This window comes from Phacochoerus africanus, chromosome 3 (genome assembly GCF_016906955.1).
Source record: "Phacochoerus africanus isolate WHEZ1 chromosome 3, ROS_Pafr_v1, whole genome shotgun sequence".
Classification (NCBI taxonomy): domain Eukaryota; kingdom Metazoa; phylum Chordata; class Mammalia; order Artiodactyla; family Suidae; genus Phacochoerus; species Phacochoerus africanus.
This window is the reverse complement of record NC_062546.1, coordinates 185,994,027-186,021,285: the sequence shown is the minus strand read 5'-3', so window position 1 is coordinate 186,021,285 and position 27,259 is coordinate 185,994,027. Positions and strand designations below refer to the sequence as shown.

The 27,259-nt window shown below is 57.6% G+C and overlaps 2 protein-coding genes across 8 annotated transcripts; both read right to left on the bottom strand.

The window, feature by feature from the left end:
* Window positions 1-3,333: 3,333 nt before the first annotated feature.
* Window positions 3,334-9,616, bottom strand: CTDSP1 (CTD small phosphatase 1). Of its 4 annotated transcripts, none has more exons than XM_047773488.1 (7): window positions 9,219-9,616; window positions 7,717-7,865; window positions 7,282-7,386; window positions 7,099-7,155; window positions 6,158-6,250; window positions 5,839-6,024; window positions 3,334-5,027 (listed from the first exon to the last, which is right to left on the bottom strand). In XM_047773488.1, exons 1-7 carry the CDS (start codon window positions 9,283-9,285, stop codon window positions 4,899-4,901), a joined length of 786 nt encoding a protein of 261 aa, XP_047629444.1. In that variant the 5' UTR covers window positions 9,286-9,616; the 3' UTR covers window positions 3,334-4,898. The 4 variants fall into 4 exon arrangements, with proteins under 4 accessions (XP_047629444.1, XP_047629445.1, XP_047629446.1 ...); XM_047773489.1 differs by having other exon boundaries at window positions 7,282-7,383; window positions 9,219-9,395; XM_047773490.1 differs by lacking the exon at window positions 7,099-7,155 and having other exon boundaries at window positions 9,219-9,405.
* Window positions 9,617-14,053: 4,437 nt separating this feature from the next.
* On the bottom strand, window positions 14,054-26,739 carry SLC11A1 (solute carrier family 11 member 1). 4 transcript variants are annotated; one of them, XM_047773484.1, is made up of 15 exons: window positions 26,475-26,739; window positions 25,817-25,950; window positions 24,835-24,957; window positions 24,404-24,523; window positions 21,999-22,105; window positions 21,561-21,631; window positions 21,153-21,220; window positions 20,807-20,962; window positions 19,493-19,651; window positions 16,856-16,945; window positions 16,621-16,740; window positions 16,072-16,221; window positions 15,278-15,351; window positions 14,733-14,886; window positions 14,054-14,591 (listed from the first exon to the last, which is right to left on the bottom strand). In XM_047773484.1, exons 1-15 carry the CDS (start codon window positions 26,479-26,481, stop codon window positions 14,508-14,510), a joined length of 1,617 nt encoding a protein of 538 aa, XP_047629440.1. In that variant the 5' UTR covers window positions 26,482-26,739; the 3' UTR covers window positions 14,054-14,507. The 4 variants fall into 4 exon arrangements, with proteins under 4 accessions (XP_047629440.1, XP_047629441.1, XP_047629442.1 ...); XM_047773485.1 differs by having other exon boundaries at window positions 25,817-26,216; window positions 26,475-26,738; XM_047773486.1 differs by having other exon boundaries at window positions 25,817-26,085; window positions 26,475-26,738.
* Between the last annotated feature and the right edge of the window lie 520 nt (window positions 26,740-27,259).

The window sequence follows — 27,259 nt, the reverse complement described above, 5'->3', positions numbered from 1 at the left end:
CTGAGGCTATATCAGGTGTTTTGCTATTACCAACAAGGATGAAATTAATACTTATACATACAAGGTTTTGGAGTTCCCATCGTGGCTCAGTGGTGACAGACCTGACTAGTATCCATGAGGACTCAGGTTCGATCCTTGGCCTTGCTTCTGGGTTAAGGATCCGGCACTGCTGTGGGCTGTGGTGTAAGCCGGTGGCTGCAGTTCCGATTCAATTCGACCCTTAGCCTGGGAACCTCCATGTGCCGCAAGTGTGGCCCTAAAAAGACAAAAACTAAAAATACCTATACATACAAGGTTTCATATATATGTATATATATATACACACATTTAATCTACCACATAGATTCCTAAAAGTGTAATTGCTAGATCAAATGTATCTGCGTTCAAAAAAACATATGTATATGCATATATACATATACACACACACACACACACATATTTTCACCTCCCCACAGAGCCAGGGCCAGACATCGGATCCGAGCCACAGCTACAAACTAAGCCACAGTTATGGCAACACTGGATCCTTAACCCACTGGGCAGGGCCGGGGATTGAACCCGTGTCCCAGTGCTCCCAAGACGTTGCCGATCCCATTGCACCACAGAGGGAACTCTTAAAAATATTTTTCATTTTTATTTTCTTTTTAAGGCCACACCCACAGCACATGGAAGTTCCTGGGCTAGGGGTCGAATCGGAGTTGCAGCTGCCAGCCTACACCATAGCCACAGCAATGCCGGATCCAGGTCACAGCTTGTGGCAATGCCAGATCCTTAGCCCACTGAGCAAGGCCAGGGATCAAACCCACATCCTCATGGACATTATGTCTGGTTCTTAACCCAATGAGCCACAACAGGAACCTCCCAAAATATTGTCGATAGATATAGTCAAATCATTCTCCAAAGAGGTCTCACCAGCTTACACTCCTGCCAGCGGTGCTGGACCAGGTGCCTGCTCCTTCTGTTCTGTGTATAACAAGCAAATAATGCATAACTAAGAACCACACCAGGGTCCCTTAGAGACACTTTCACAGAGGATGTCTCCAAAGCCAGAATTCAGGTCCCCCCTCCCCCTCCCCTCCCCTCTCCTCTCTCCTCCCCTCCCTCCCCCACCTGTGCCCCTAGAGCCAACCAGCCACAGCTTCCTGCCAAGTTCACCTCCTATTCACATCCTTCCCTTCATTCTTCACTCTGCCTCTGCCCCAGTTCAAGTCTTCATCCTCTCTCTTTGGAACCACAGCTGTGGGTTCCCCAGAGGGAGAGTCTTATGTCTCCATATCTCAGATTTAGCCTCCAATATGGGGCTGCCAGTTTTGGGGCTGCCCCTCTCCAGTTCAGTGTTCCCTGGGGTCCCTTAATGGCACCCGGTGCTTTCAAGAAAAAAGCCACGCCCTTGGTCTGGTTACAGAGCTATCTTATCTCACCCTCACTTTGGGCAGCGTCATTTCCCATCATTTCCCATCCTTCCCCTCTCCCTAAGGCGCCTGCCCCACCCCCCAGCTTCCTTTACCGGTGCACAGACCACCTTCACCAGAACGATGCCTCCCTCTCAAACTCCTCCCTCAGAAAGCACTTCCAGTCCCTCCCACGGCGACCCTGGGGTATTAGGTGTCCGCCTGTGCTTCCCATCCTCCTGCTGTCTCGTTGCACTGTATTTGCAGCGGTTCAGGTTTAAACAGTCTATTCAGATGTCCTTCTCAACACTAAGGTGTGAGTTCCTTGCGAGCAGAGGCACAGCCTAGTCATGGTGTGTCCCCGGTCCTGGCACCGCGCCTGGCACACAGTAAACACATGTGGCTGCCTTAAACTCTGCGGGTGAAGGGTGTGGGCGGGATAGGTGGAGCTGGCTGCGATCTCATTCAAAGTTGGGAGCTGTAGTGACTCTTTGTGTCCGGCCCTCTGGGATGCAAATCTGGGGGGACTCGTGTTTGCATGGAGAGCAGGAAATACAGCAGGACCCCGCGGAGGGCCTGGGCAGAGGCAGGGAGGGCTGGATAGGTACCCTGCCACAGGCTCTCGGGCTTCAGCTCTTACTGGGATTGGAGCTGATGGCGCGGAGGGTGGGTGCTGCGGGTTCCCTTCCCTGGTGGATGCTTTCCGGCACTTTTCTACCAGTGAGAAGTAGAGGGGAGGGGGCGGGAGCGGGCGGCGGTGTCACCCGTTCTGCAGATCCCCTTAGAGAATTGGGGGGCAGATCAGCATCTGGGACACCAGGAGGCAGCCTTGAGGCTGGGTTCACAAGGTAAGGGGATGAGGGTGTTGGAGGGGTGGGGGGGTGGGGTGGAGCTGGGGCGGTGGGGGGAGAGTAAGGTGAATAGGGGTCCTTCCCCGGACCGGGGGAAGTCAGATCTCTCTCCCCGCTACGTTTGTTGAAGGGGAGCCAGAAGCTACCCACCCCAAAGAGGAGGGTGAATAACCCGCCCTCCTCTTTCCAGACCCCGGGAGCTGGGGAGAGGGCCGGGTATGTGAGCCGTGGGCGGTTGGAGGCGGGCGGGAGAGGGAGGCCGGGCGTGGGAGAGCCTGGGCGTCCGCGAGGACAGAGGGCCCTCTAGTGGTCGCCGTGGGAAGCGGGCGAGGGCGGGCCGCGAGGGCACTTCCTGCCAGGGCCTGGGGCTGCCCAGTTTTGTAAAGGAAGTGCTGCCAGGGCCGGAGGGGCGGGAGCAGGAAGTGGGCCGGAGGCTTGTGCAAGGGTGCGGCCCGCGGATAGTGAGAGGCCGCGGCCGGGGCGCGTGGGGGGAGGGGTGCGGAGGTGAACGAGACCGAGACCGAGACCGCGTCCCCACCCATCCTCGTCGGAGCCCCGACGCCGCAGCCCGCGACGCCTCCGCGGGCTCGGGGTCAGCCGCTTTCAAAGTTCTTCCGCTTGGAGCTGAACTTCCCTCTAACTCGCCCCCCACCCCGCCCCGCTCCACCCTCTGGGGCCTCGGGAGCCGCTCCCCTCGGCTCGGGGCGGAGACCACACCCCTCCTGTCTCCAAATACCTTCCAGGGGCCTCTCCTAGGGACGCCTTTCTGCTTGGCTTAGGGCTAATATTATCGAGTCCTCCTTGTGCAGGCATTTAATCAATTCTGCAAAAAGGGCCTGTGTCCATCTTGCAGATCAGATAAATCAGGTAACTGAGGCTAAGCGAGGTAGAAGAATTAACAGTACAGCCCAAGGCGCTCAGATCCATTCCAAGCTTGCATCTTCACACTTGAAGCCCCAGGTGGGGTTAGGGCCTCCCCTCAGCAACTCCCATCCTGGTCCCCCCAAAAGGTTTGCTGAAGCAGGTCGTGGCCTCATGGGACTCCCTGCCCTTAAACGGCCGCACCCCACCCTGCAATAACCACAGAGTCAGGATGGGGGGGGGGTCTGGCAGTCTCTTTAGTTCTCATCGCACTGTGGGGTTGTCCAACACAGAGAAGGCACTTAAATCGTAGGGTTACCTGATTCACACCAACCATGTCCTCCCTCCCAGAGGGGGAGCGGGGGACTCCACTTGACATCCCCCTTGGCACTCGTAGTGGGTCCCCTTAACCGTTACGCCCTGGGGAGAGCCCAAGGCCTTGACCCTCAGACTCAGCATTCGGGGTAGGCATTCCAGATAAAGGAGTCAGGGCTGGCAGGCAGGACGTCCTGGGAACTGCCCCCAGCCAGCCGGGGGGGGGGGGGGGGGGGGGGGGGGGGGGCAGAGGGCTGCAGGGGTGGGTTGGCACAGGGGAGGGGGACAGCTTGGCCAGGCTTCCTGGAGACCCCCAAACCCCATAAGAAGGGTCCCACCTCCTACAGATCCCCGAAAGGCACCAGTGAAGTACAGGGTGGGTGGGGTAGGCATTGTTTAGGTGGTGCTCAGTCTTACCCCCACACTTGGCTGGTGGGCCTGGCACAGCACTGGGCACAGAGAAGGTGCTCAATAAATGCTTTTTGAATGAATGAACACAGCGAAGAGAGTGTGAGGGACAAAGGTCAGGGCCTGGGGCCCCTTGGCCCAGCCTGTTGCATTCAGAGAATAGCAGTTTAAAAAAGGTAAAAATCCTTTCCCTCCTCCCCCCAATTTATGGGCCCAGGAAAGGGGTGAGGGAGGGGGGTCTCTACCCCAACCCTTCCCTCTCCCCTTCCCCTAAAAATCTATATACACATATACATATTTATATGGCACCACAAAAGGGTCCTTTCCTTCTTATGCCCCCACACTTGGAGCCAGGGGTGTCAAGCCCCAGGGCCTCAGCGGGGTCAGGGCAGACAGGAGAGGCTGGAGCTCAGCCATGTAGGAAGTAGCCCCTCAGGTGCTGATGAGCCCAGAGAAGCTGATTCCCGGGGTCCTAACAGACTAGAACCCTGCTCCCTTCACAAGGGGTGAGGGATCTCTCCTGGGCAGACTGGTGGGGGCGTGGCCATCTCAAGGGAGGGAGGAGGTGGGGAGACAGGGTCCGACCCCCACCAGCCTCGATTGCAGCAACCTGAAGGTTTTACCAGGCATGAACTGACCCGGATTGTGGCCCTGGGAAAACCAGGCAGGGAAGAGGGCTCTCGGAAAGGCACTTGGTGTCCACAGTTCCCAGGCTGGGGGCCCAAGGCGTGGGGCAGCAAAACCTTGCTCCTCCCCCAGGCAGGATCAGAAGGGGCCGAGGGGCCCAGTTTGGCAGCAAAGAAACACGGTGGTACAGAGAGAGGGAGAGAAGAGAGGGAGCACGGCACACAGGGCCCCAGAGGTCCCCCAAGAAGGAGGAGAAGGTTCTAAGGCACTGACACAGGGACCCAGGGACTTCGTCACCCTTGGTGCAGCCTGGGGCCCCCTCCACAGCCTGGCCAGGCTGGCGGGGGCGATGCCCACTTCCCCATGGCGCTGAGTGTTCTTAAGGAAGAGTCCACGTATGAGGGGTGCAGGTATAGTCAGGGGCAGGTCCTGGCCCCGTGGCGCCTCACTAGCTGCCGGGCCGAGGCTGCCTGAGCACTGAGTACACGTCATCCACGCGGCTGAGCTGCTCGAAGAAGGGCAGGAGATCGTGGAGCTCTGTGTCACTCATGTTGTCAAACCACGAGGCTACTGGTACCTGGGCAGATGGGTGCAGGGTGGTGAGGGGGGCAGCATTCCCTGGACAAGAATGCCCAGATCAGCCCTGAGCTACTGGTACCTGGGCAGATGGGTGCAGGGTGGTGAGGGGGGCATCCATTCCCTGGACACGGAATGCCCAGATGAGCCCTGAGCAACTAGTGCTCAGTGGGCCACCTCCTGGAAGCCCCTTACCCACAGTTTTCAAAGCCCCCAGGAAGTCGCATTTACCCATAGGTCAAAGCAAAAGTTTTTGAGAGCCCTTCTTTGTCTTCCTAGGTGCAAAGCACTCAGATATCTCCTGTTCTGTTTCATTCATTAAAAAGAAAAAAAAAAAAAATCCAGAGTTCCTGCTGTGCTGCAACAGGATTGGCAGCGTCTCGGGAGCGCTGGGACTCCGCTTCAAGCCCCAGCCCAGCACAGCGGGTTAAGGATCTGGCATTGCCATAGCTTTGGCTTAGGTTGAGACTGTGGCCCGGATCTGATCTCTGGCCCAGGACCTCCATGTGCCGCAGGACGGCCAATAGAGAGAAAAAAGAAAAAAAAAATCCCATCCAGGACCCACTAAGTTATTTCTGTCACCCACCAACAGTTCACAACTGGCAGGAAGAAAAATGGACCCAAGCCCATGGCAGGTGCCCTGGATACGCAGGCAAAGTGAGCTGAGTGATTGATAAAGGATGAGGGGCAGCAGCAGGCAGACAAGGCGAGCAGGCAGCAGGTAGGGGTCGCCGAGAAGAGGAAAGAGGGAGAACTGGGACGGCAGCAGACCCAGCAGGGACCCCTCTCCCCGTCCTGCCTGGTGCACTCACGGCGTTATCTGGATGGAAGACATAGGAGGCGGGCGAGTTGTCCAGGATGAGCACCCGCCGAAGGTCTCGGCCCAGCCGGCTCAGGTCCTTCACGTAGTTCCCCCGGTGGAAGACGCATGACTCTCGAAACAGCCGCGCCCGGAAGGCCCCCCACTTGTCCAGCAGGTCAGCTACTGGGTCTGCGTACTGGGGGGTGGGAGGTGGGTTATCCAGGGACAACTGCCCAGAGGTCGCATGCACGCTGGAGACAGATAAGAAGCAGAGGTGCCCCAGGAACCCCTGGTGGGGGCGGGGGCAGGGGCAGGGGCGGGTGGCTCACCTTGGCAAGGCTGGCGGTGAACAGCACGCATTCGAAGAGCTCACCCATCCGCTGCAGGAACTCGTCAACGTGGGGCCGCTTCAGCACATAGACCTGGGGGGTGGGCCGGTGAGGGGACTGCTGGCCCATGGGCCAGGGTGGGGCAGGGCGGCTGGGGGCTGGCAGGGAGTGGGTGGAGGAGGCAGAGGCGCACAGGAGGGAGGCTGGTCCCAGGGCCTGTAGGCTCCACTTGGCCAGCCACCCCAACCACCACTGAGGAGACTGCCCACCACCCCAGAAGAGGGTCAAGCTGAACCTCTGACTCCTGGCTTCAGGCCCGACCTCAAAGGGAATAACTCCTTTCTTTCTTTTTTTTTTTTTTGTCATTTTAGGGACACACCCGCGGCACATGGAGGTTCCCAGGCTAGGGGTCCGTCTGCAACCTGCACCACAGCTCACAGCAACACCAGATCCTTAACCCACTGAGCGATGCCAGGGAGGATCGAACCCGTGTCCTCAGGAATGCTAGTCAGATTCGCTAACCGCTGAGCCACGATGGGAACTCCTCAAAGGGAATACCTAATTTCCAGTCCCTTCCTCCACCGTGACCTCAGCCAGATGTGGGGGCCGGGGGCCACTCCCTCACCCCAATGCAGCAGGGCACCGGCCCCCGAGCCAAGTAATGGAGAACAGGCTGGACAGCACACAACCTATCCTGAATTACTTGAACTGGGTCCCGGGCAGGGCAGGGTGGGGCGAGGGGGGCACCGATGAGGATCCCCACTCCCTGCAGGCCTTGAGTCGGGCCAAGTCTCCTTGAGCAAGTCTCACACCCTCTCTGGGCCTCTGACATTCCACATCTATCCAAGTCCCATGTGGGGCTCTTGGGACTGGTGGGAGGAGCCTGGGGTCTGAAGACAGATGCCAAGTCTATCACCTCCCCCCCATGCCCAGCCCCTCACCTGGTGGACCACCCCATCGATCTCCACAGGGATGATGAAGTCGGCATTGTTCACTGGCTGTGGGAGGGGGGGGTGGGGAGGAAGAGCTGCTGGAGCTGAGGCATGGCCCGCGGAGACCGCCCTCCCAGGCCAGAGCTGGCACCCTCAGAGACCCGGGGCTGAGGGCTGCTGGGCAGGGCCCACCTTGAAGGAGCTGTGCACCAGCGTCTCATCCAGGTCGATGACCACGCAGATCTTGTCCGAGTCCTGGGCCTTGGCCTCGGGGAGCAGGTACTGGACGGGGCTCTGCTGTGGGGATGGGCGGGGCTGGCTGCGGGCACCTCTCACAAGCCCTGGTCATTTTTCCTACACAGCTCTGCCCTCCCCCAGCCCTGTACCTGGTGAATCTTCAAGGACAGAGAGGAAGAGACCACCTCCTCCCCAGCTTGGCCCCTGCCAACTATTCCCTTCTCTGGGCATTCAGGGCTGGAAAAGCCTGGGAAGCTGGAGCGCTTGAGGCGGGGAGGGGCTCCCCGCTGCTTCCAGGCCTAAGAGTAGGTCCCAAAGCATCCCCTTCCCCTAAACCCCCTGATGGCTGAGCCCAGGTGCCCCTGTAACCCCTACCCGGCCACCACGCACCTTGGGGACGGCACCATTCTCCTCCACCAGCAGAGGCGCCCCGCTGTGGGCAGGCAGGGCCTCCCCATCGTCCCGGCAGACGCAGCAGAAAAGTGAGTGGAGGATGCCCCGACTCCGGGGCTTCTGGGAAGCTGTAGACTTCTGGTCACCTGAAGCAGGGAGGCCCAAGAGGGGGTGTGCACACTGACTGGCCTGCAGAGGTATGCGTCTGTGCCCAGATGTAGAGCTCTGGGTTGAGGGATTCTGGCCGTGCCCCCTTCATTCAGGGAGACACGCTAAGGTGGCATCCTGACAGTCTTGGCTCGGGGCCACCCCTTGGCTCCCCACAAGTTCTTCTAGTGTGGGTACGAAGTCACCCACATTAGACAGGGGGCTGGCTGGAGGCGGGAGCTGAGGGCACTTTCTCTTCCTAAGGCTCCATCACTGATGAGGGATCAGCCCACTGGGGACACCTCTTGACACCCACTGCTCTGTTGGGCCCCTGCCAAAGAGGGCTGGGGTCTGGGGCCCTGCGGCCCACAACAGCCCTCCCTCCCCTTCTCCGCCTCCGGAGGTCCAAAGTCCTCTCTGAGGCTGGGCCCAGAGGCAGGGAGCAGGGGCCTGGGCCAGTGTCCTGCGGTCATCTGCTGGCCCCGCCTCCTCCACCCCCGCACGGACCTCCAACCATGATCCGCCCACCCTCCAAGCGCCCCTCCACCCGGGCCCCCTGCCCCTGAGGGGTGCTAGGCCCCCCAGAGGTGGCAGGATCTTCCTAGCCTCTGAAGTCATCACCCGGACAGGGAGGGGCAGACCCCTCAGCCCAGACCCGTCAGCCCTGGGAAGCCCAGCCGAGATGGGCGGCTTCCCGGGTCGGTAGTGTGGGCACAGGCCTGGCGCCCACCGGCCTGAAGCCGGGGCGCCGCGTGCACTGTCACGACGCACGGATCTCCCGGCGGGCGCGCTGGGGACCCTTAGAAGTGGTTACCCCTCTCTGTGCCTCTGAGAGGCTCGGCGCCTCCACGCGGGGCGCGCAAGTTTGTAGGGAACGTGGCTGTGTGTTGGCGGGAGATGCAACCCACCCCAGCCCGCTGTCACCTCCGCGCCCCCTCCCGCCACCCGACTAGACCGCGGCCCAGAGGGGGCGGAGTCTCAGCTGGTGGCCTGAAGGCGCCCTCTTTTACCCCCCCATCTCCCCGTCCCATTGGCGCCAACGCGGGGGTGGGGGGGGGCGACTCTCGGGCACGGTGCACAGCCAGTCTAGGAGACCCGGAGGGCTCCCCTTCTCTACCCCTTCCTCAGTTTCCCCGACTAGAGCAGACAGGAGTGCCCCAAAGGCGCCAGGCCCCGCCCCGCGCCTCAGAGCCTCCACAAGTTCAAACACTCATCCCGCTCCCCCTCGGGTTGGAAGCTTCGGCCCCCGCCGAGGCGGGCGCCCAGGGTGGCGGTGGCGGCTGCCCGGGAAGGTCCCGGGCCCCTCCTTCCTGCGGCGCCCGGGCTGCAGCCCCCTCCGCGCGCCCCAGTACCTTTGCCCCGTAGCGGACTCCGCGCTTCCTCCTTGGTGATCTGAGTAATGACTGCCGAGCTGTCCATGGGGCCGGGCGCGCTCCGCTCCGGCCGGACTCTGGCCCGGGCGCCCGGCCTCCCCCCCGGCTCGGGCCGGAATCGGGGCGCGGGGGGGAGGGGAGGGGTGGGAGGGAGGGATCCCCGCGAGCTTCGGAGGGGAGGGGAGCCAGGTTCTAAGGGGGAGGGGGAGGGAGGGGGCGCGGAGGAAACTTTGTTACAACATGGAGTTTCCTCCCCGCGAGGCGGATGCAAACATGGAACCCGGGCGCCGTTTCAAGGCTCCCCCTTAAAAGGGCAACGGCTTCGGCGTGACCTGGACTCTGCTCGGGCTTTCATCACTTCAGGGGCCGGCGCGGCTCCGCGGGCTGGGAGGCGGGCCCGGCCGGGTTCCTGCCGCGCTCCAGGGGGCGTCGCCTCCCTTCCTGCCTCCCGCCCGCCCGCGGGGCCAAGCATCTGCGGCTGCGTGGCAGGACAGGCAGCCGGCCCACAGTTCCCCGACTCTTGGCTGCCGGGGGCCAGGCCCCGCCCCGCCCTGCCCTACCCTACCTACCCTACCCACCCTACCCAATCGCCCACGCCCAGGAGTGCCCTAGGGCGGCGCGGCTCCTCCCCTGCACTCTCCGAGGGTCGCGGGCTGACAGCTTCTCGGTTTCCTCTTCAGGGAAATGGGAATTACACCATCTGGTCTATAAAGTGGGTCTTCTCTCCGACGGTCGTAAGGCTTATTTCGCAGGGATGTCGTGAGCGTGTAAAGGCTCTTTGCTACCTTCAGACGGCTGTGCAGATCCACACAGTTAAGCTCCTAACCGGACTGTGACCGCGACTCACCGCAGTCTCTGGCTCCTTCCCCTAAACCCAGAGCTGTAGGGCGTGAAAATGCCAACTGCCTGCCCCGGGATTCCCTCAGCCGCCCCGCCACGTCCACTCCCCGTGCGCACTCCAGCCACCTGACTTTCTCGCCCGGAGCCAAGCGCCTCCACGCGCTTCAGGGCCTTTGTGCGTGCTGTTCCCTCTACCTGAAATGCACTTCCTCCCTCTCCGCATAGCCAAATCCCACGGACCTCGAAGAGGAAATGACACTCTCTCCAAGAGGCCTTCCTAGGTCCTCTACTCCCCAGCCGGCCACTCTGACTATTGAGGAAGGGGAAAATCGGACGGCGGCCCCCACGCATTAGTCAACCGTGGACTCAAGCCCTGCAGGCTCAAGGCCTGACTATGGGCATCACAGTCATCAATCATCAATTGTTTGGAGGACCTTGAACACACGTTCCGCCTGGGTCTGTGCAGACAGACCGGCAGGCGCGGGGCCAGCGTTTCCACGCAGATTCTTTACAAAGGAAACTCCCGTGTGGTGCGTGGTTAGGTCTGAGGGTGGTCTTTCTTTCTTTCTTCTTTCTTTCTTTCTTTTATGTCTTTCTTTCTTTCTTTCTTTCTTTCTTTCTTTCTTTCTTTCTTTCTTTCTTTCTTTCTTTCTTCTTTCTTTCTTCCTTTCTTCCTTCCTTCCTTCCTTCCTTCCTTCCTTCCTTCCTTCCTCCTTCCTTCCTTCCTTCCTTCCTTCCTTCCTTCCTTCCTTCCTTCTTTCTTTTTTTTCTTGTTTATTAAGTTCCTTGCATTTGTCGTTACTACTTTTTGTTCACATTTTAGAAATACTAATATCGCCAAGCCTTGACAAACACGCCTCAGCACTTCCTTCCCCCGCGGGCCGCGGGGCGGGGCGGGGCAGGGCGGGCGCGTCCTGTCCCGTCCGGCCGCCGGGTGCGAGCGCGGCGCACGTCCTCCAGGCCCGGAGAAGGGGGGTGCGGAGGGGGCAGAGGCCCCGCGCGAGGGGCGGGACACGAGGGGAGCGGCGCTCGCCTGGAGACGTGCCAGCTTCGGGCTTGGGGACCAGGGCAGAGAAGACGTGGTCACGGGCTGTGAGCCCCGCCGCAGCTGGACTCCACGACCCCCCGTTCTGCTCTTACGCCGCCTGCACCGCTGTCATCATTGCATTTATTTAATGGCAACAACGGCCAATGTGCGGCGAGCGCTCAGTCTGGGTCCTGCTCTGGCCGGGCCCCCTAGTCTCCTTTACTCCTCAGAACAACCTCCTTCTTAACCCATTTTACAGATAAAGAAACTGAGCTCCGACAGGTGAGCGGTTTGACCCGCTCTCCAGCGAGGGCAGAGGAGGGATTCCGGGCGCCGAGCGGAGCCCCCTCCACTTCGGTCCAGCCCCGGGGCGGGGCCTCGGCTGTATCTGCGGATGCTCGGCCGGCGCTGACCCCAAAAGGAAATGTGCGGCTCAGGACTGAGTGAACCCCTGGCCTCGCCCCTGGCCCGAGGAGGGCGGCTCTTCTTTTTCCCCCTCTGTTTCTTTCTCTGTGACGGCTGGAACCTGGCCAACCGTCCCCTCGAGGTTCAGAAGAGCCGACGCGGAGATAGGGCACTGGGCAGGACCGCTGCCCTTCTCTCGCTGTTCCCTTCACCACTCCCGCCCCTAACACGCCCCCTAGTCGTCCCCTGGCGCGGGCCTCTTCCCCAAGAGACCGTCCCTCCTCTAGACTCGGAGGCTCGTCGGGTGCATCTTCCGCTAGGGTGGGGTGGAGGCGGAGCGAGTCTGGACACCCGTGCGCGTGGAGTTGCGGGAGGGGGCGGGGACAGTGGCAGGGTGGAAGCGTTCTGTAGGGTGGGGCGGGTCCTTTGGGTTTCCTTGAGAGGAGGAGGACTCCACACCCAGCTGCCATCCCACTACCCTCCCTAACTGATGCAGCTGGGGGTGCCATACTCACAAAGTTTATCTTTATCTGATTCATCTGCTTGCACCCCAGGAGGAATGGTTATGAGGGGTGTCCGCTGAGAAACACCAGGACCCAGCCGGGTTCTGTCTGGCAGCTATGCACCAGTATCTTCTCCATCCAACACCTCAGTTTCCCCGTCTGCCTGCCAAAGAGGGTTGGTGAAGGTCCACCCCAGGCAAGTGGGTAGGGGGGATGCAGAGCAGAAAGGTAGATCGCCCTCCACCCAGGCCCCAAGGCAAGCCGAGGTGCACCTTCCACCAGGGTGGAGTGGATGCAGACTGAGACCAGTGCAGGGTCTGTGGGGACAGAGTTGTTGAGGAAAATTTTGGGGAGACACAAGGTATCAAGCCACTGCCAGCCTGAAGGGCTGATGGAGCACCTAGTTAGCTCTGAGCCTGAGGACTGTGGGGATCAGAAATAGGGGGTGGGGTGGGGTGGGGGCTGCGGCCTGTGTGGAAATGACTGACCTTGGCCTGACTTCATCACTAACCTCTTGCCCAGGCCCAGGGCAGCCCATTAGCTGGCTCTTTGGTCTCCTCCCCTCTTCATCTTCCTCTCCAAGTTTTAAGTTCCAGGTTTGACTTTTCATATGACCTGCCTGCCCACTCCTCTGGGGTTCCCCTCTCTGGAGCTCTAAGAACCCCCAAGAAGATTGCATGTCTCTCTTTTGCACATACGGACACCCCCAGCTCCTGGCATGCTCATCTCCCCCTGGACTGCTTGCCCTCTTCCTAGTCAGTTTTGAAAATCTTGTCCAGGCGTTACCTTCTCCGGGCCTTGCCTCAGTCTTTTGCAGGTTTGCGCCCCCCCCCCCTTTGTCCATGCCAAGGTTAGCAATTTGTTGGCTTTTACCTACGCGCCCCCCCCCCCCCGCCCCTCTATAGAGTGAGCTCCTAAAGAAAAGACATCTTTAATTCGGGACTTTGCCTCCCTCCCCCCGCGTCTAAAACTGGGCTGTCACCCAACTAATACCTAGAGATTAGTTGGGTGACAGCTAATAGACCAGAGGGTACAGACCAGAGGGATGGGCAGGGGGTACAGTTGGGGGCACCTCTGGGAAGCCAGGCGATCCCTTTCTTCGCTCCCTGGCCCCCATTCATTCCTCTCTTTCAGTTCGCGCGGGCCCTATCTTCTTCAGGGCCAAGCCAGGAGAAGGGGATTGGGCGGCCTGCTAGCCCAGGTGCCTCTCCACCGTTGCTCGGTGAGCCAGATCTGTCCCATCCCGTCCTTCCTTGAGGGCCCCACTAGCTTCGTTGCCCTTTTAAGAAAGAGGACATTCTTCTCATAAACAAGCGCTTCAGCCTGAGCGCGCAGCCGGGCTGCCTGCCCCGCTGCATCCCCGGGAAATCGGGGGTGCTTCCAGGTTCAGCGCCCACTCCAGGCTCAACCAGGGCAAAGGGCTGGTGGCCCCTACTCGCCGCCGCTTGCCACAGCTCTCTGGCTGGGGTCTGAGGGACTGGAAGAAGCTGGAGGAGGGACTTGGGGGAGCCTAGAAACAGCCCAGGGAGCGTCTGTAAATAGCAGTCCCTTCGCTGGGCGAAGGGGCGCCGGACGGCTCCCAGCGCGGAGGGGGTTCCCCGCCCACAGAGCTCTCCCCCACCTTCCTGCTTGGGCGGATTCCGAGGCCCTGGGGCGCAGAGCCCGAGCGACAGCCTCCTCCTCTTTAAAGGCGGGGAGTACCGGCGCTCGGGACCGTCCCCGCCCCTAGGGGGAGCTGGGAGTCAGCGTCCGGGGAGCTTTAACTGTAAGGTGTGGGAGTTACTGGTCCCCTGGAGAGATGGCCAAAGAATTGGGCCTTGGAGGCACGGACTCCTGGGTTCCTTATGACCTGGCGCCGGAAGTTGGGGACAACTGCGCCTCCATTTTACTGCCTGGAAAATGGGATTCGGGTGGACCAAAAAGCCTAAGGTCACTCTAGCTAGAGTAGAAGCGAGTCAGACATTCCATGAGGGGGACTCTTCTTGATGGTTCAGGGATTTTGTGCTTTGACGATTTCTGTTCTGTGCTCTTTTGTGCTCTTTTTGGATAAAAAATTAATAAGCATTTATTTAGCAGTCTTCAGACTCTATTTTAAATACCTGTTTGGAGCCTGTGTTCCACTCCTAACTGGGCCTGTCAGCTCAGTTCTATAGGTGCTCAATAAATACTTTTCGATTTTTTTTTTTTTTTTTGGTCTCAGGTGCCAGTCTCTGTGTTACATTGCTTTACATCCATTGCAAGATTAGTGTTGTCCCATTTTATAGATGAAGACACTGAGATCCAGAGGTTGAGTAACTTGTCCAAGCTAGGAAACTGCAGGTCCCTAAGGAACTCAGGTTGGCCTGCTTCCAAAACCTGCTCCATCTTGCTGCTTCCACACAGCGGGTCCCCCCCCCATGTCCACCTGTCCAGCAGGCCCATCTGCCCCACGCATTCCACCTTCAGCCAAGCCCTGGCGGGGAGCTCATCCCGAGCTCCTTCCTTCTCTTGCTCCTATTCCAGAAGCCCATACAGAAAGTGTTGATGGGAACTGTGGACCAGAAGGGTAGCTCCATGGGCGATAAGACAGGTCCAGACCTGGGGGAGGGGCGGCCATGAGAAGGGGAGAGGACAAGACCTTTGGGGAAGCCCCAGTGTATCCCCCCTCCCCAGCCCTCCATCTATGGTCTCCCCTCCTTGCTGCCCCCATCCCCAAGGCACCCGCTGACACTACGGTACCAGGTAGGTGGTGAGGCCCAGGTAGATGACAGCCAGTAGTGCTACAAGGCCGAAGTAGGCGGGGTGGGGGAGGCTGGGCAGGTAGCTGATCAGAAAGTAAAAGTTGATGGCACAGACCAGCAGCATGATGGAGGAAGTGATGACCTTGTTCACCCTTGGGGACAAGAGGGAGGCTCAGGGAGTGGCTGCATCTCGTCCAGGACCCACAGCCAGCTTGGAGCTAAGGGGAGGGGCGGACACACAAGGCCGGCTTCTCCAGGCTGGGGGACCTGGAGCAGACCCCTGGCTGATGTCCAGGCACCATATTGGCAGGTTTTGGCAAGAGCAGAGCCTGAAGTGAGAGTGAGGCGTTCTAGCTCTAGACACAGCCCCCACCCCGGGATTCCAGTCCTGGCTCCTCCACTTGCTGACGGTGTGACCCTGGGCAAGTTTCTTAACCTCTCTGACCTGATCTGGTTAGTGGGAATAATGGCAATTCCTCCCTCTGGGTGGCTGAGGATGAAGGGTGGTAATATAAGTCCAGTGCTGAGGTTGGGAGGACTCACCGGCCACTGGCAAACTCCTGCATGAGGGCGGGCATGCTGGTGAACGTGAGGATGGGCAGCACCGCGAAGGGAAGCTGGGGAGAAGACGGGGGGTGCTGAGGGACCCCACCCTCAGAATACAGCCAGGAGGGGAGGAGCAGGCTGGGGCCCCAGTCACCCTCTGCCTCGCTGTGCACCCTTGGGAAAGTCCCCTAACCACTCTGAGCTTCTGTTTCTCCACCTCTATGCCTTCCACGGTTGTGGAGGCTCCAAAGCAGGAGGAAGTGTCTGGGGGCTCCGGCCTTAGGCTGCCTGAGCGTGTATCCCAGCTCCACCACTGGTCACTTACCTGCATCAGTTTTCCCATCTGCAAAATGGGGATAATGGTGGTTGCTATCCCCTGGGGTGGCTGTGGGGAGTACCTGAGCCTTGCAGGTAGGGGATGTTTAGAACAGTGCCTGGGAGGGAGTTCCCTTCGTGGCTCAGTGGTTAATGAACCCAACTAGGATCCATGAGGATGCAGGTTCAATCCATGGCCTCGCTCAGTGGGTTGAGGATCCAGTGGTGCTGTGAGCTGTGGTGTAGTTTGCAGACACTGCTCAGATCCAGCATTGCCATGGCTGTGGCATAGGCTGGCAGCTGTAGCTTTCCACCCCTAGCCTGAGAACTTCCATATGCCACGGGTGCAACCCTAAAAACAAAAACAAACCAAGCAAAAAGAATAGTGCCTGGGACATGGGGAGGCTCAGTAGGGGGATTGTTCTGGTTCCTGGTCAGCTCCACTGGGGGAAAGGGTGGTAGGCCCGCGGGCTCACCAGCAGGCTCTGCAGCACGTTGAGCAGATCATTGAGGCTTGACAGGTCCCGCAGCTCCTTGAAGACAGCCACCAGCAGGGCGGGCAGGATGGCGCAGGAGCGAGTGAGCAGGAGGCGGGCAAAGCGTGACCACCGCAGCTTCAGGAAGCCCTGGGGTGTGGGGTGGGCACCTTGGTGGTGGGGTGTAGGTTTGGGGGCTCCAGGGGAGGGACCCTCTGTCCTCCCTCAGCCCCTCTCACGCCTGGGGGAACCTTCTGTCTTTGAAATGGGGGCAGTGCTGTCCACACTTGGCGGTGAGGGTTGATGGGAAGAAATGAGGGGAGAAGTGCATCTCCCACAGCCAATTGCTGACGACTAATCAGCTTTGAACAAAAGACCTATTAGTCCTGGGTCTACAGCCTCGGGCCAGTCGCCGCAGCTCCCAGAATCTGTTTTCTCATCTGTAAAGCCAGGCCGCCTTAAGGGTCCACGTGGCCGGCCGGTGTCCAAGCCAAGGAGGGTGCCTGTGGTCCTCGGACCCCTGCCCGCCCCAGCCCGCCCCAGCCCCACCTCCATCACAAATTGTCCCGCGTAGGTGCCGGTCATGGTGGAACTTTGTCCCGCAGCCAGAAGACCCACCGCCCAAATGTAGAGGGCGGCGGGGCCAAAGAGGCAGCCCAGGATCACGCCCTGACAGGGGAGGGAGGGGGTGTGGTCAGAGGCGCAGACACGCCCCTTCTCGTGCAGGCTCCGCCCCCGAGGCGGCCTCGGATCCCTTCCAGGCCCACCCCTGCCCCGCGCTTACGCCTTGGTAAAAGTCCACAGCCACCGTCAGGTTGTTCCTGGGGAAGATCTTGGCGTAGTCGTGGAGGCTGCTGTTGGCACAGATGTTGAACTGCGGGCACCGGGCAGTGGGAGAGAGAAGTGAGCCCCAACATTCAGTATTGGAAAAGCGGCCTCGACCAGGCGTGGAAAACTGATGGCCTGCGGCGTGTACCCGGTTGGACATATTTTGTTCGACTAACAATTTTTTTTTCTTTAGTAGTTCTGTCATGGCACAGAGGGTTAAAAATCCAGCATTGTCACTGCAGCAGCTTGGGTGGCTGCTGTGCCTCAAATTTTAACGTGCAATGGGGGCGGGGGGGGGGGCAGACAAAAAAACTTTTTAAAAATCTTTTTTTTAGGGCCACAGCTGTGGCATAGGGAAGTTACCAGGCTAGGGGCTGCCAGCTGGCACCATGGCCACACCAGATCCTTTAACCCACTGAGCGGGGCCAGGGATTGAACCCATGTCCTCATGGAAACTAGTTGGGTTCATTACCGCTGAGCCACGATGGGAACTCCAGAAAAAAGGTTTTGTTTTTTTTTTTCAGACTTCCTGCTGTGGCACAGTGGGTTAAAAATCCGACTGGAGTCTGCAGAGGTGTGGGCTTGATCCCCTGCCCAGTGGAGTGGGATAAAGATCCAGCATTGCCACAACGGCAGCATAGGTCACAGCTGAGGCTCAGATTCCATCCCTGGCCCAGGAACTTCCATAGGCCACAGTGTGGCCATAAAAATAAAAGATAACTGTTTTTCCTTGATGTGCATTTGTTGACAACATTTATAACTGAGAAGAATTAAGAGGAGAAGCCGGTTTCCAGCTTCTGTTGGATTTGTAAGAGCTGGCATGTCCACAGAGAGAGAATTGGCTGACAGTGATTCAAGCTGTCCCATAGGCCCTTATCCCTTGCATGGGACCCAATTCCCACAGCTCTGTGACTAGGCTGGTCTTGAGGACAATGTGTGACTATGCTTTGCCACCCTATTTAGGCCTCTCTCCTTGTGCCATGGAGCAGAGACCCAAGGAGGGGTATGACCTCACAAGGTCGCATAGCAAGGTAATGGCAGTGCCCATGTCTCCAGAGGCCTGACCCGTCTGATCCATCACCTTCCTCACCCCCACCTTCCTGGCATTTGGTAAGCACCTAACGCTGCCTAGCAGTTGTTACAGCCTTGGGACAGAGAATCACTCAAAAATTGAGACAGGCATGGGTCCCAAGTCCCAGAGAGCCAGGGCGAAGCTGGCCAGCTCCTTCTCTCTCAGAGTCAGCTCAAATGTCACCTCCTCCAAGAGGCCTCTTCTGACCACCTGGCCTAATATAGGAGCCCTTCCTTCATCATACCCTCAGTTATGTTTCATCGCTCTCATTTTTTTTTTGTCTTTTTAGAGCTGCACCCATGGCATATGGAGGTTCCCAGGCTAGGGGTCGAATTGGAGCAGTAGCTGCCGGCCTACGCCAGAGCCACAGCAACTAGGGATCTGAGCCACATCTGCGACCTACACCACAGTGACTCACAGCAACACCAGATCCTCAACCCACTTAGCGAGGCTGGGATCGAACCTGTGTCCTCATGGACACTAGTCAGGTTCATAAACCACTGAGCCATGGCGGGAAATCCCTCACCACCCTCCTAATTTCCTTTACAACATTGTCCATATTTTCCTTTGTGTACTGATTAGTTGATCAGTTTTCTCTTTGCTGACTGTGTCTATTTTTTTAATTTTTTTTATTTTTTGCCACATCCACAGCATGCCAAAGTTCCCTGTCTAAGCCACCAAGGAAATCCAACCGCCTCCAAATTTAATCTGCAAGAGGGCAAAGTCTTTGTATCTCTTTTTTTCTTCTTCTTTTTTTTAGGGCGGCACCCGCAGCATATGGAAGTTCCCAGGCTAGGGGTCAAGTAGGAGCTACAGCTGCTGGCCTACGCCTCAGCCACAGCAACTCGGGATGGGATCAGAGCCAAGTCTGAGACCTACACACAGCTCACAGCAACGCTGGACCTCCTGAGCAAGACCAGCGATCAAACCCTCGTCCTCGTGGATACTATATGGATTTGTTTCTGCTGAGCCACAGCAGGAACTCCCAGGTCTTTGTATCACTGACTGCTGTATTTTCAGGGTCTAAGACACTGGCTGATAAAGAAACATGCTCAGTAAATATTTGCTGAATGAGTGGTGGTTTATCTGCTAATAATGAAGATTATCAGTGGAGACTCCAGAGCAGAAAATGACCACCCGCATATTCACAACCCCATGCTCATCGGGCAGGCATCTCCTCCCAGGATTCCCTCCCTGCAGCTTCTTGGGAAAATCCTGCGCATCCTTCAAGGTGCAGCTGGAATGCCAGGCCCTTCAAGACTCGACTCCTCCCTCTATCCCCTCCCCTGGATGTCTGTACCTTGTAGCCCCTGGTGTGGGGGCTGACCCTCTGCAAGCCTGCATGGGGGGAGCTGTGTCTCCCAGGGGGGTGGGGAAGGGGCTCCCAGTCAGAGGTCAGAGTCACTGACTCCCTCCCCTACCAGTGCCTGGAGTGCAGGACAGAGACTCAAAGGGCTTAGCTGCATTGCCTGGGGTCCCCAGCAAAGCCTGCAGGGCATGTGTGTATGGGGTGTGTCTCACCGCAGCCTGGTTGGTTTGCTGGTAGAAGGCTTGCCCAAAGACAGCCATGACAAAGAGGTTGATGAAGAAGGAGACAAACAGGGCGATGGTGGATTCAATCAGGAAGTACATGTTGGCTTCTCGAATGTCCTCCCTGCGGGTCCGGTCTACCTCTCGAGACTATGGAGGTCAAAAGGGAGGGAAGTACCAAAATCCCCAGAGTCACCTCGGCATCCTGCACCCTCACACCCCTACCTGTATTCCCCCAACCCCAGTTCTCTAAAGCTCCCTACATGGCAGTCTGGAACAGGCCTTTTCTCTGCCTCAGGGCCTTTGCACATGCCAGTCGCTTTGCCTACGATATCCTCTCCCCTGAGCTTCCTTCCCATCCTTCACGTTTCAAAGGTCACTACCTTCTCCTTCCCTTTCTACCTTCCTTGCCTCCCTGCTTCCTTTTTTTCCCCCTTTTTACCACCTCACCTGTGGCATACCAAAGTTCCCAGGCTAGGGCTGAATCAGAGCCGCACCTACCAGCCCAAACCACAGCCACAGCGACACCAGATCCAAGATGCTTCTGCAACCTACACTGCAGCTTGCAGCCAGATCCTTAACCCACTGAGGCCAGGGATCTGAGCCCTCATCATCACAGAGACGATGCTGGGTTCTTAATCCACTAAGCGGCAATGGGAACTTCCTGACTACATTTTCTAAAGGTTTTTTGTTTGTTTGTTTATCTTTTTAGGGCCACACCCGCGGCATATGGAGGTTCCCAGGCTAGGGGTCCAATCGGAGCTGTAGCTACCCGCCTATGCCAGAGCCACAGCAACGCCAGATCCCAGCCGCATCTGAGACCTACACCACAGCTCATGGCAATGCGAGAGCCTTAACCCACTGAGCGAGGCCAGGGATCGAACCCGCAACCTCATGGTTCCCAGTGAGATTCGTTAACCATTGAGTCACGACAGGAACTCCCTATGTTTTCTAAAGGAACCTCCTTCCCAGCCATTCTCCATTATACTTCGGTTTTGTTTCCTTCAGAGCACACTTCACAGTCCTGGATTCTCTCCTTTATTTGTTTACTTGCTCATAGTCCGTCTCCCCTACTAGAATGCAAGCTCTAAGAGAGAAGAGGACCTGTCTATCTTCTCACCACTGACCCCCCAGCTCCCAAAACACAGTAGATGCTCTCTTATTACATACGGAATAAAGAGTGACTTCCTTTCCTTGCCTAAAATTCCCAAGGCAGGAGCCAAAGGGGCGGGGCTCCGGCCTTGGAGGCGGGGCCAGTGGGGCCCTAATGGAGAGGGCATCTCTTCCCCCCTCTCCTCTGCTCACCTTGACCAGGGCCGAGTGCAGGTAGATGTTGTGGGGCATGATGATGGCGCCAACGATGCCCACGGCCTGGAGCAGCTCGGGCTGGCCACAGCCAGAACAGTAGGGCAGGAACAGGCCCCTAAGAAGTGCTCCCTGAGCAGGCCTCGCCACCACGTACTGCGGGGAGGAGCCTCATCAGGCCACGCCCACCCCGCCCCGCCCCTGAGCCGCCATTCTGGTCATCCGCTCGGACCCAGGCCGCTAAGGGGCGTGGCTAAGGTCTGCCACCCGCCTCCCTTCCGGCTCTGCGGTGACAGAGGGGCAGGGAAGGTGGCATTGGTGACAAGGTGGGCTTCAGGCTGCCCACCTCATATCCGAAGGTGAAGGCCATAATGGCAATAAGGAATGCAAAGAAGGCTTCCAGCTTCCGCAGCCCTGGGGGGCGGGGGTACAAAGGGGAAGAAGAAAACAACAAAAAAAAATTGTAACATAAGCAATTATTAATGGACTTGTGAGCACTTTTTTTCCAGGCACTGTACCAAGTGCTTAACATATATTGCCTCCGTGAAGCCTTACACAGCCCTGCGACATCTGTGCTGTTATTATGCCCATATTATAGATGAAGAAACAGATGTCTTAATAACTTGCTCAAGGCCATCCATAGTGAGGGTGCTCCGAGCCCTTCTCTCAGTACAGCAGAGCTTCGGTGGGCTCCTACTTTCATTGCCAGGTCCCCTCCTTTCCAAGTCCCCTCTTGGAGGAGGAACGCACCTACCGTAGTTATCTAGGTAGAGGAAGAAGAAAGTGTCCACGACGGTGATGAGGACACCACCCCAGAGTGGGATTCTGAAACCAGAGTGGCTTGGGTCAGCCCAGCCCAGTCCAGGAGCCTGGAACTCCCACTCCCAGGGCTGGAGACTGTGGAAGCTGGCCTTCTGGGAGCAGGCACTCAAGTGGCCTCGGACAGCTTAGGGAGATGGGAAAATGGCACATAGACGCCAGGAAAGGCCAAGCTGGTGGGGGATCAGCACAGCAGGGAGCTTGGGGTGGCAGTCTGAGGCCTGCTTGGTGACTGACATCTGTGTGATTTGAGACAGGCCAATTTACACATCTGGGTCTCCATTGCCCCATCTGGCCAATTGGGCAATAGCTCTGAGTCAGAGGAAACTGCAGGATGCAGTAGATGTGGGGAAATAGAAGGTGTCCAGAGTACCCTCCAGCTGAGAGCAGATTGAAGGCAATAGCTGTGCCGATGACTTCCTGCATGTCCGAGCCCACGATGGCTAGCTCCATGGTCAGCCAGAGGAGGGTGCGGGGTACCTGGGAGAGGAGGTAACCCTTCAGTGAGGCTGGGCCAGTTATTTGCCTGCTCAGTCCTGTACTCACCTTTCTGGACCCACCCCTACACTGTTGGGCTGGAAGCCTGCAAACTACATTTGCAAGACGGCCTTGCCAGCTGGCTTCCAGTTAGGTTCCATGGTGTAAAATTAAGCAACAGAAATCTCAATTAAATAGAGTCGGGAGACAGGAAGGGGAGACAATCCCACGCCCTGTGCAGATAGCAGAGCCCAACAGGAAGAAGAAAGACCTCTCTCTCTCTCTCTCTCTTTTTTTTTCCTGGCAAGGAGTCAGCCACTGAAAGGCCGTGAACTCTGTTTTCTATACCCTACCAGCTTCCCTTTCCCCTACATAAAAGTGTCCTTCCTTTTGCTGTGCAGTCTTGCAAGCGGCTCGCCGTAGTTAGACCCCAAATTGTGATTCTCTGCTGACCCTGAATAAATTCATCTTTGCTGGAGAAATAGCTGTTGGTCTGTTTGTTTTAGATCAACAGTAGAAAATAATTAAGGGAAATTGAAAGGCAGGAAGAGATCATTTTCTCCCCCTTCTTCTGGAGGTGTTTCTGGCAGTGGCACCAGCAGGGGCACTAGGAGATCTGGGCTCCAGCAGCACTGGTAGCTATTTCAGCCATGACAGCAATGATTCTAGAAGCTTGACTGCAAATGATGGTCCCTGGACTCCTGTCCAGCAGCTTTCTCTCTCTTTTTTTTTGTCTTTGTAGGGCTCCACCTGTGCACATGGAGGGTCCCAGGCTAGGGGTCGAATCAGAGCTATAGCTGCTGGCCTCGCCACAGCCACAGCAACATGGGATCTGAGCAGCATCTGTAACCTACACCACAGCTCATTACAATGCCAGATCCTCAACCCACTCAGTGAGGCCAGGGGTCAAACCCACGTCCTCTTGGATGCTAGTCAAGTTCGTTGACTACTGAGCCACAACGGGAACTCCTCCAGCAGCTTCCTGATCTCTGGGTAATACCTCCTTCCCTTGGCGCTTCAGCTCTCTCAACACATTTGCGGCTCCATCCTTCCATTAGATGCCTCTGAAATATCTAATAATTTCTGTCTGCCTGCTTGGATGCTGATAACAGCCATATCTACAGTGTCCATTCCATTGGTTATCCTGAGCCAATGCCCAGCAAGTTTTCACCTTGGCCAAGTCAATTCCCCACCTTTCAATTTCCCTTCTGTAAAACGAGCAGGATTATCTCCACTGTCTTTCTCAATCTGTGTGCTAGCAGGTTTTTTTTGTTTTGTTTTTTTTTTTTTGTTTTTTAGGGCTGCACCTGCAGCATATGCACATTCCCAGTTTAGGGGTTGAATCAGAACTGCCGCTGCCAGCCTACACCACAGCCACAGCAGCACCAGATCCGAGCTGCATCTGCGACTGACCCTGCAGCTTGTGGCAATGCCGGATCCTTAACCCACTGAGCGAGCCACAGCAGCACCAGATCCGAGCTGCATCTGCGACTGACCCTGCAGCTTGTGGCAATGCCGGATCCTTAACCCACTGAGCGAGGCCAGGGATTGAACCCGCATCCCCATGGAAGCTAGTTGGATTCTTAACCCACTGAGTCACAACAGGAACTCCTGTGTTCTATTAGTTTGAGCCCAGTCTTACTTTTTTTTTTTTTTTTTTGCCTTTTAGGGCCACACCAGAGGTACATGGAGGTTTCCAGGCTAGAGGTCAAATCAGACCTACAGCTGCCAGCCTGCACCACAGCCACAGCAATGCAGGATCTGAGCCATATCTACGATCTACACCACAGCTCGTGGCAACGCTGGATTCCCCACCCACTGAGTGAGGCCAGGGATCAAACACGCATCCTTGCGGATACTAGTCAGATTCGTTTCCACTGCGCCACAACGGGAACCCCACCGTCTTATCTTTCATGGACTTGTGATGCTCTACCCGAGATGATATATTTATTTTGATCCTAGAAGCTTTAAATGGCTCTTGGGTTTTTTTGTTTTTGTCTTTTTGCCATTTCTTGAGTCGCTCCCGCGACATATGGAGGTTCCCAGGCTAGGGGTTGAATCGGAGCTGTAGCCGCCGGCCTACACCAGAGCCACAGCAATGCAGGATCCGAGCTCCGTCTCGGAGCTACACCACAGCTCATGGCAATGCCGGATCCTTAACCCACTGAGCAAGGCCAGGGATCGAACACGCAACCTCATGGTTCCTAGTCGGATTCGTTAACCACTGCACCATGACAGGAACTCCTGGCTCTTGGGGTTTTGAGCCTACGGATGCTTCCTGTCCATGTGCAGCAAGCTCACCTTAGGGTAGTAGAGATGGCAGATCTCACCCAAGTCCTTGCCTGTCACCACGCCCAGCCGGGCAGCAAGTCGCTGGCAGAGCAATCCCAACACCGTGGCCCACAGCAGCACCCAGAGCAGCTGTGAGAAGTTGGGGAGAGGCCGTCAGCCAGAGGGACCAGTCCCCGAGAAGCCCCGAGCTATTGGTACCCACTAAATAAGGACACTCCCTGAGGAGAGAGTGGGGGAGATGGAGCGAGAAGACCCCCCCACACACACACACACTCTGGCAGGGCTTCCCTGGGGACCCCTTTCTGGCCCATTTGAACAACACCTGCTCCCAGGAACACGAGCCATGTATGCCACCTTGGGGAAATGTGGCAAAGTGGCGGTCTCCACCCATTTGGCCTGGTCGCCCCCCCCCCCCGCCCACGGTGCCCCGACTTGATCACTTTGAATCCAGCCACAGCACCAGCCTGAAGATCCGACTGGATGTTTCCCGGGTCCAGGTAAGCAATGCTCATGAGGAAGCCGGGCCCAGTGAAGGCCCACAGCTTGCGGAGGCTGAATGTGCCCTGTGGTTGGGGTGAGGAGGACGGAGTGTGAGAGGTCCTGGGTAAAACGGTGGGGGCAGTTGGCCTGGACCAGCGCCCCCAGCTGAGTCCCCCCACCGCCCCCCACCCCCACCCCACCCTGGGCTCATTGGCCCAGGTTGGCCAGTCCTGCCCTCCATTCCCCATTCCTGGAGCTGCCAGGCCTGGGGGTGAGTGGAGCATGCAGGTGGGAGAACCTCAGGGTTTGCTGAGTCACGGCAGATCAGCTTTCTGGATGCTTCAGTGTCTGTGGCCTACATCTGACCCTACGCCAGCCCTGACTCAGGAGATCCTCAGAGCCCGAAGGGGAGCTTCCCTGGGTCAGGCTTTTGTGGCCCAGCTCCTCCTTCCCCAGCCCCTTCTAAGACCACAGGTTCTTCTCTCTGAAGTCCCCTGAGCTTAGGGTCTTCCCACCCCCATTCCAGGGCTAGGTCTGGCAGCCTGGGCATCTGCTAAAGATTCTGGCAATGCAGGGGAACACTGCCCTAGAAGCCAGCCCACAAGTTCCACATCTCCTGATGCCCTAGTCTGCATCCTTTCCTTCAAAGTTACAACAAATCCTCAAGGCTCCAATCTCAATGCACCCCAGGTCCCTTTCCCTTCCCAGGAAAGTTCAGATTTGTTCAAAAAGCTGCCTGGTGATTTTTAGACAAATTGTCAGCACCCCAGTCAAACACTGGGGACAGAAACAGGAAGACGGCAGTTACCACTCTCCGTCACTGCTGCTCCGAGCTGGAAGGGACTTGCCCTGGTCTTCGGGGGACCTCCCTCCCTTGGCCAGAGAGATCCCATGGGATCCTATCCATCCTAAAAGACCCCAGGAAGTTTCCAGCATTCTCACCGGTTCTGCATTCGGAATGGGGATCTTCTCACTCAGGTAGGTCCCTCCGGGAGGTACTTGTGGTGGCCCTGGGCTCGGTGGGCTGGAGATGGAGCCATATTGGGTTTTGCTCTGCTTTGGGGGGCCTGTGTCACCTGCCAGGGGCCCCAAGAGCCTTGGTGAGTTGACCTGCCTGTTTCTGGTGGCAGGGCAAAAGCAAATGAAGCCCCAGCCGAATAGGAGCCCTTGATTCCTTTCTTCAGTCCATCACATCCATCCCTCGACCAGACCTTCCAGAAGATGAGTGAGAAGCAGAGCCTTCTGAATTCCTCTCCTTCCATGTGAATGCAGAGGTCCCCAGATCCTGATGGCTTCTTGCCACAGAGGATGTGGAGAGGGCATGGGCTCTGAGCAGGGAAGACTGACGCCAACGTGTGTGTCCTTTGGTCTCATCCCTGCCTCCAGCTTCCAGGGAAACCCCAGAGGTTCCAAACCCACAGAGATGAGGCAGGGGGAGGCTCTGCCCTTGGCAACGTGAAGCGCCTGACCCCAGGCTCCTGTCCAGAATTGTGGTCAAGACCAGGACTCCCACAGGGGACCCGGGGCTTCCCTTGCCCCTCCTGATGCTCTCCTCCTGCTCCAACCCAGGCTCTGTCCCTGGACAGAGGGAGCTACTCACCTGTCATGAGGACCACAGACTCAGACGCTCTCTGTGTGAGTGATGTGCTGGGTGGCTCTCTGGCCCACCCGTCCTCTCTGGGAACCGGTGAGTGTGTGGGTCTATAGCCTTTTACGCATCTTCAGCTCAACTCGGCTGTCCTCACACATGCCCAGGGCATTGTGAAACACTTTCCAAAGGCAGAAGTGGCCAGCTCTGACGGAAGGGTCTGGGTGGCCACAGAACAGACTTTCATTCCCCTCCTGGTGTGAGCCTCGCACCACCCTCTGGCTCCCTTCCGGGAATCCCGAGTTCTCTGCCTCCCAAGTTAGCTCTGATTTCAGACGCTTCCTGCCACTTGAGCATTCATGGCTAGATCACACGACCAACCCCCCAGCGCCACACAAACAGGCCCTTTTCCTTTTTGATCTTGGGTCCTATGGCAGCAGTTTGGCCTAATGGGTGGGAGGGAGTCCCCATGACCACCTAGGAGTGCCACAGAGGAAAAGACCTTCCAAGCCCGGCCAAGGGGACATGCATTGAAGATTCAGGCTAAGGAGGTCCTCTGAAGAAGAGGGCCCTGGAATTCTGGTCCTGCTTCTACCATGGATCCATTTGACGTTGTCACCAGATCCTGTCCTGCCTCTGAGCTTATTTCTTCTGTTAAATGAAGGGCTCAGACTAGTTAAGAAGTCACAAGTTTAGGCGTCCACGGAGGCCAGGCAGGGAAGATAAACCATGAGACAGGTTGGGAACAGGAAAAACAGTGCTAGCTCAGTGCGGAATGATAATGATGCTGAGCCTTG

What these genes read in the sequence shown, in the direction of transcription:
- CTDSP1 (XM_047773488.1), bottom strand. Translation starts at nt 9,285, where the DNA reads ATGGACAGCTCGGCAGTCATTACTCAGATCACCAAGGAGGAAGCGCGG. An exon ending in GAGTCCGCTACGGGGCAAAG is followed by an intron (nt 7,866 to 9,218) that starts GTACTGGGGCGC and finishes TCCCTGCTTCAG; the next exon opens with GTGACCAGAAGTCTACAGCT. An exon ending in TGGTGCACAGCTCCTTCAAG is followed by an intron (nt 7,156 to 7,281) that starts GTGGGCCCTGCC and finishes CCCCTCCCACAG; the next exon opens with CCAGTGAACAATGCCGACTT.
- SLC11A1 (XM_047773484.1), bottom strand. An exon ending in GCCATCTCTACTACCCTAAG is followed by an intron (nt 22,106 to 24,403) that starts GTGAGCTTGCTG and finishes CTCCTCTCCCAG; the next exon opens with GTACCCCGCACCCTCCTCTG. An exon ending in CCTCTACCTAGATAACTACG is followed by an intron (nt 21,221 to 21,560) that starts GTAGGTGCGTTC and finishes CCCGCCCCCCAG; the next exon opens with GGCTGCGGAAGCTGGAAGCC.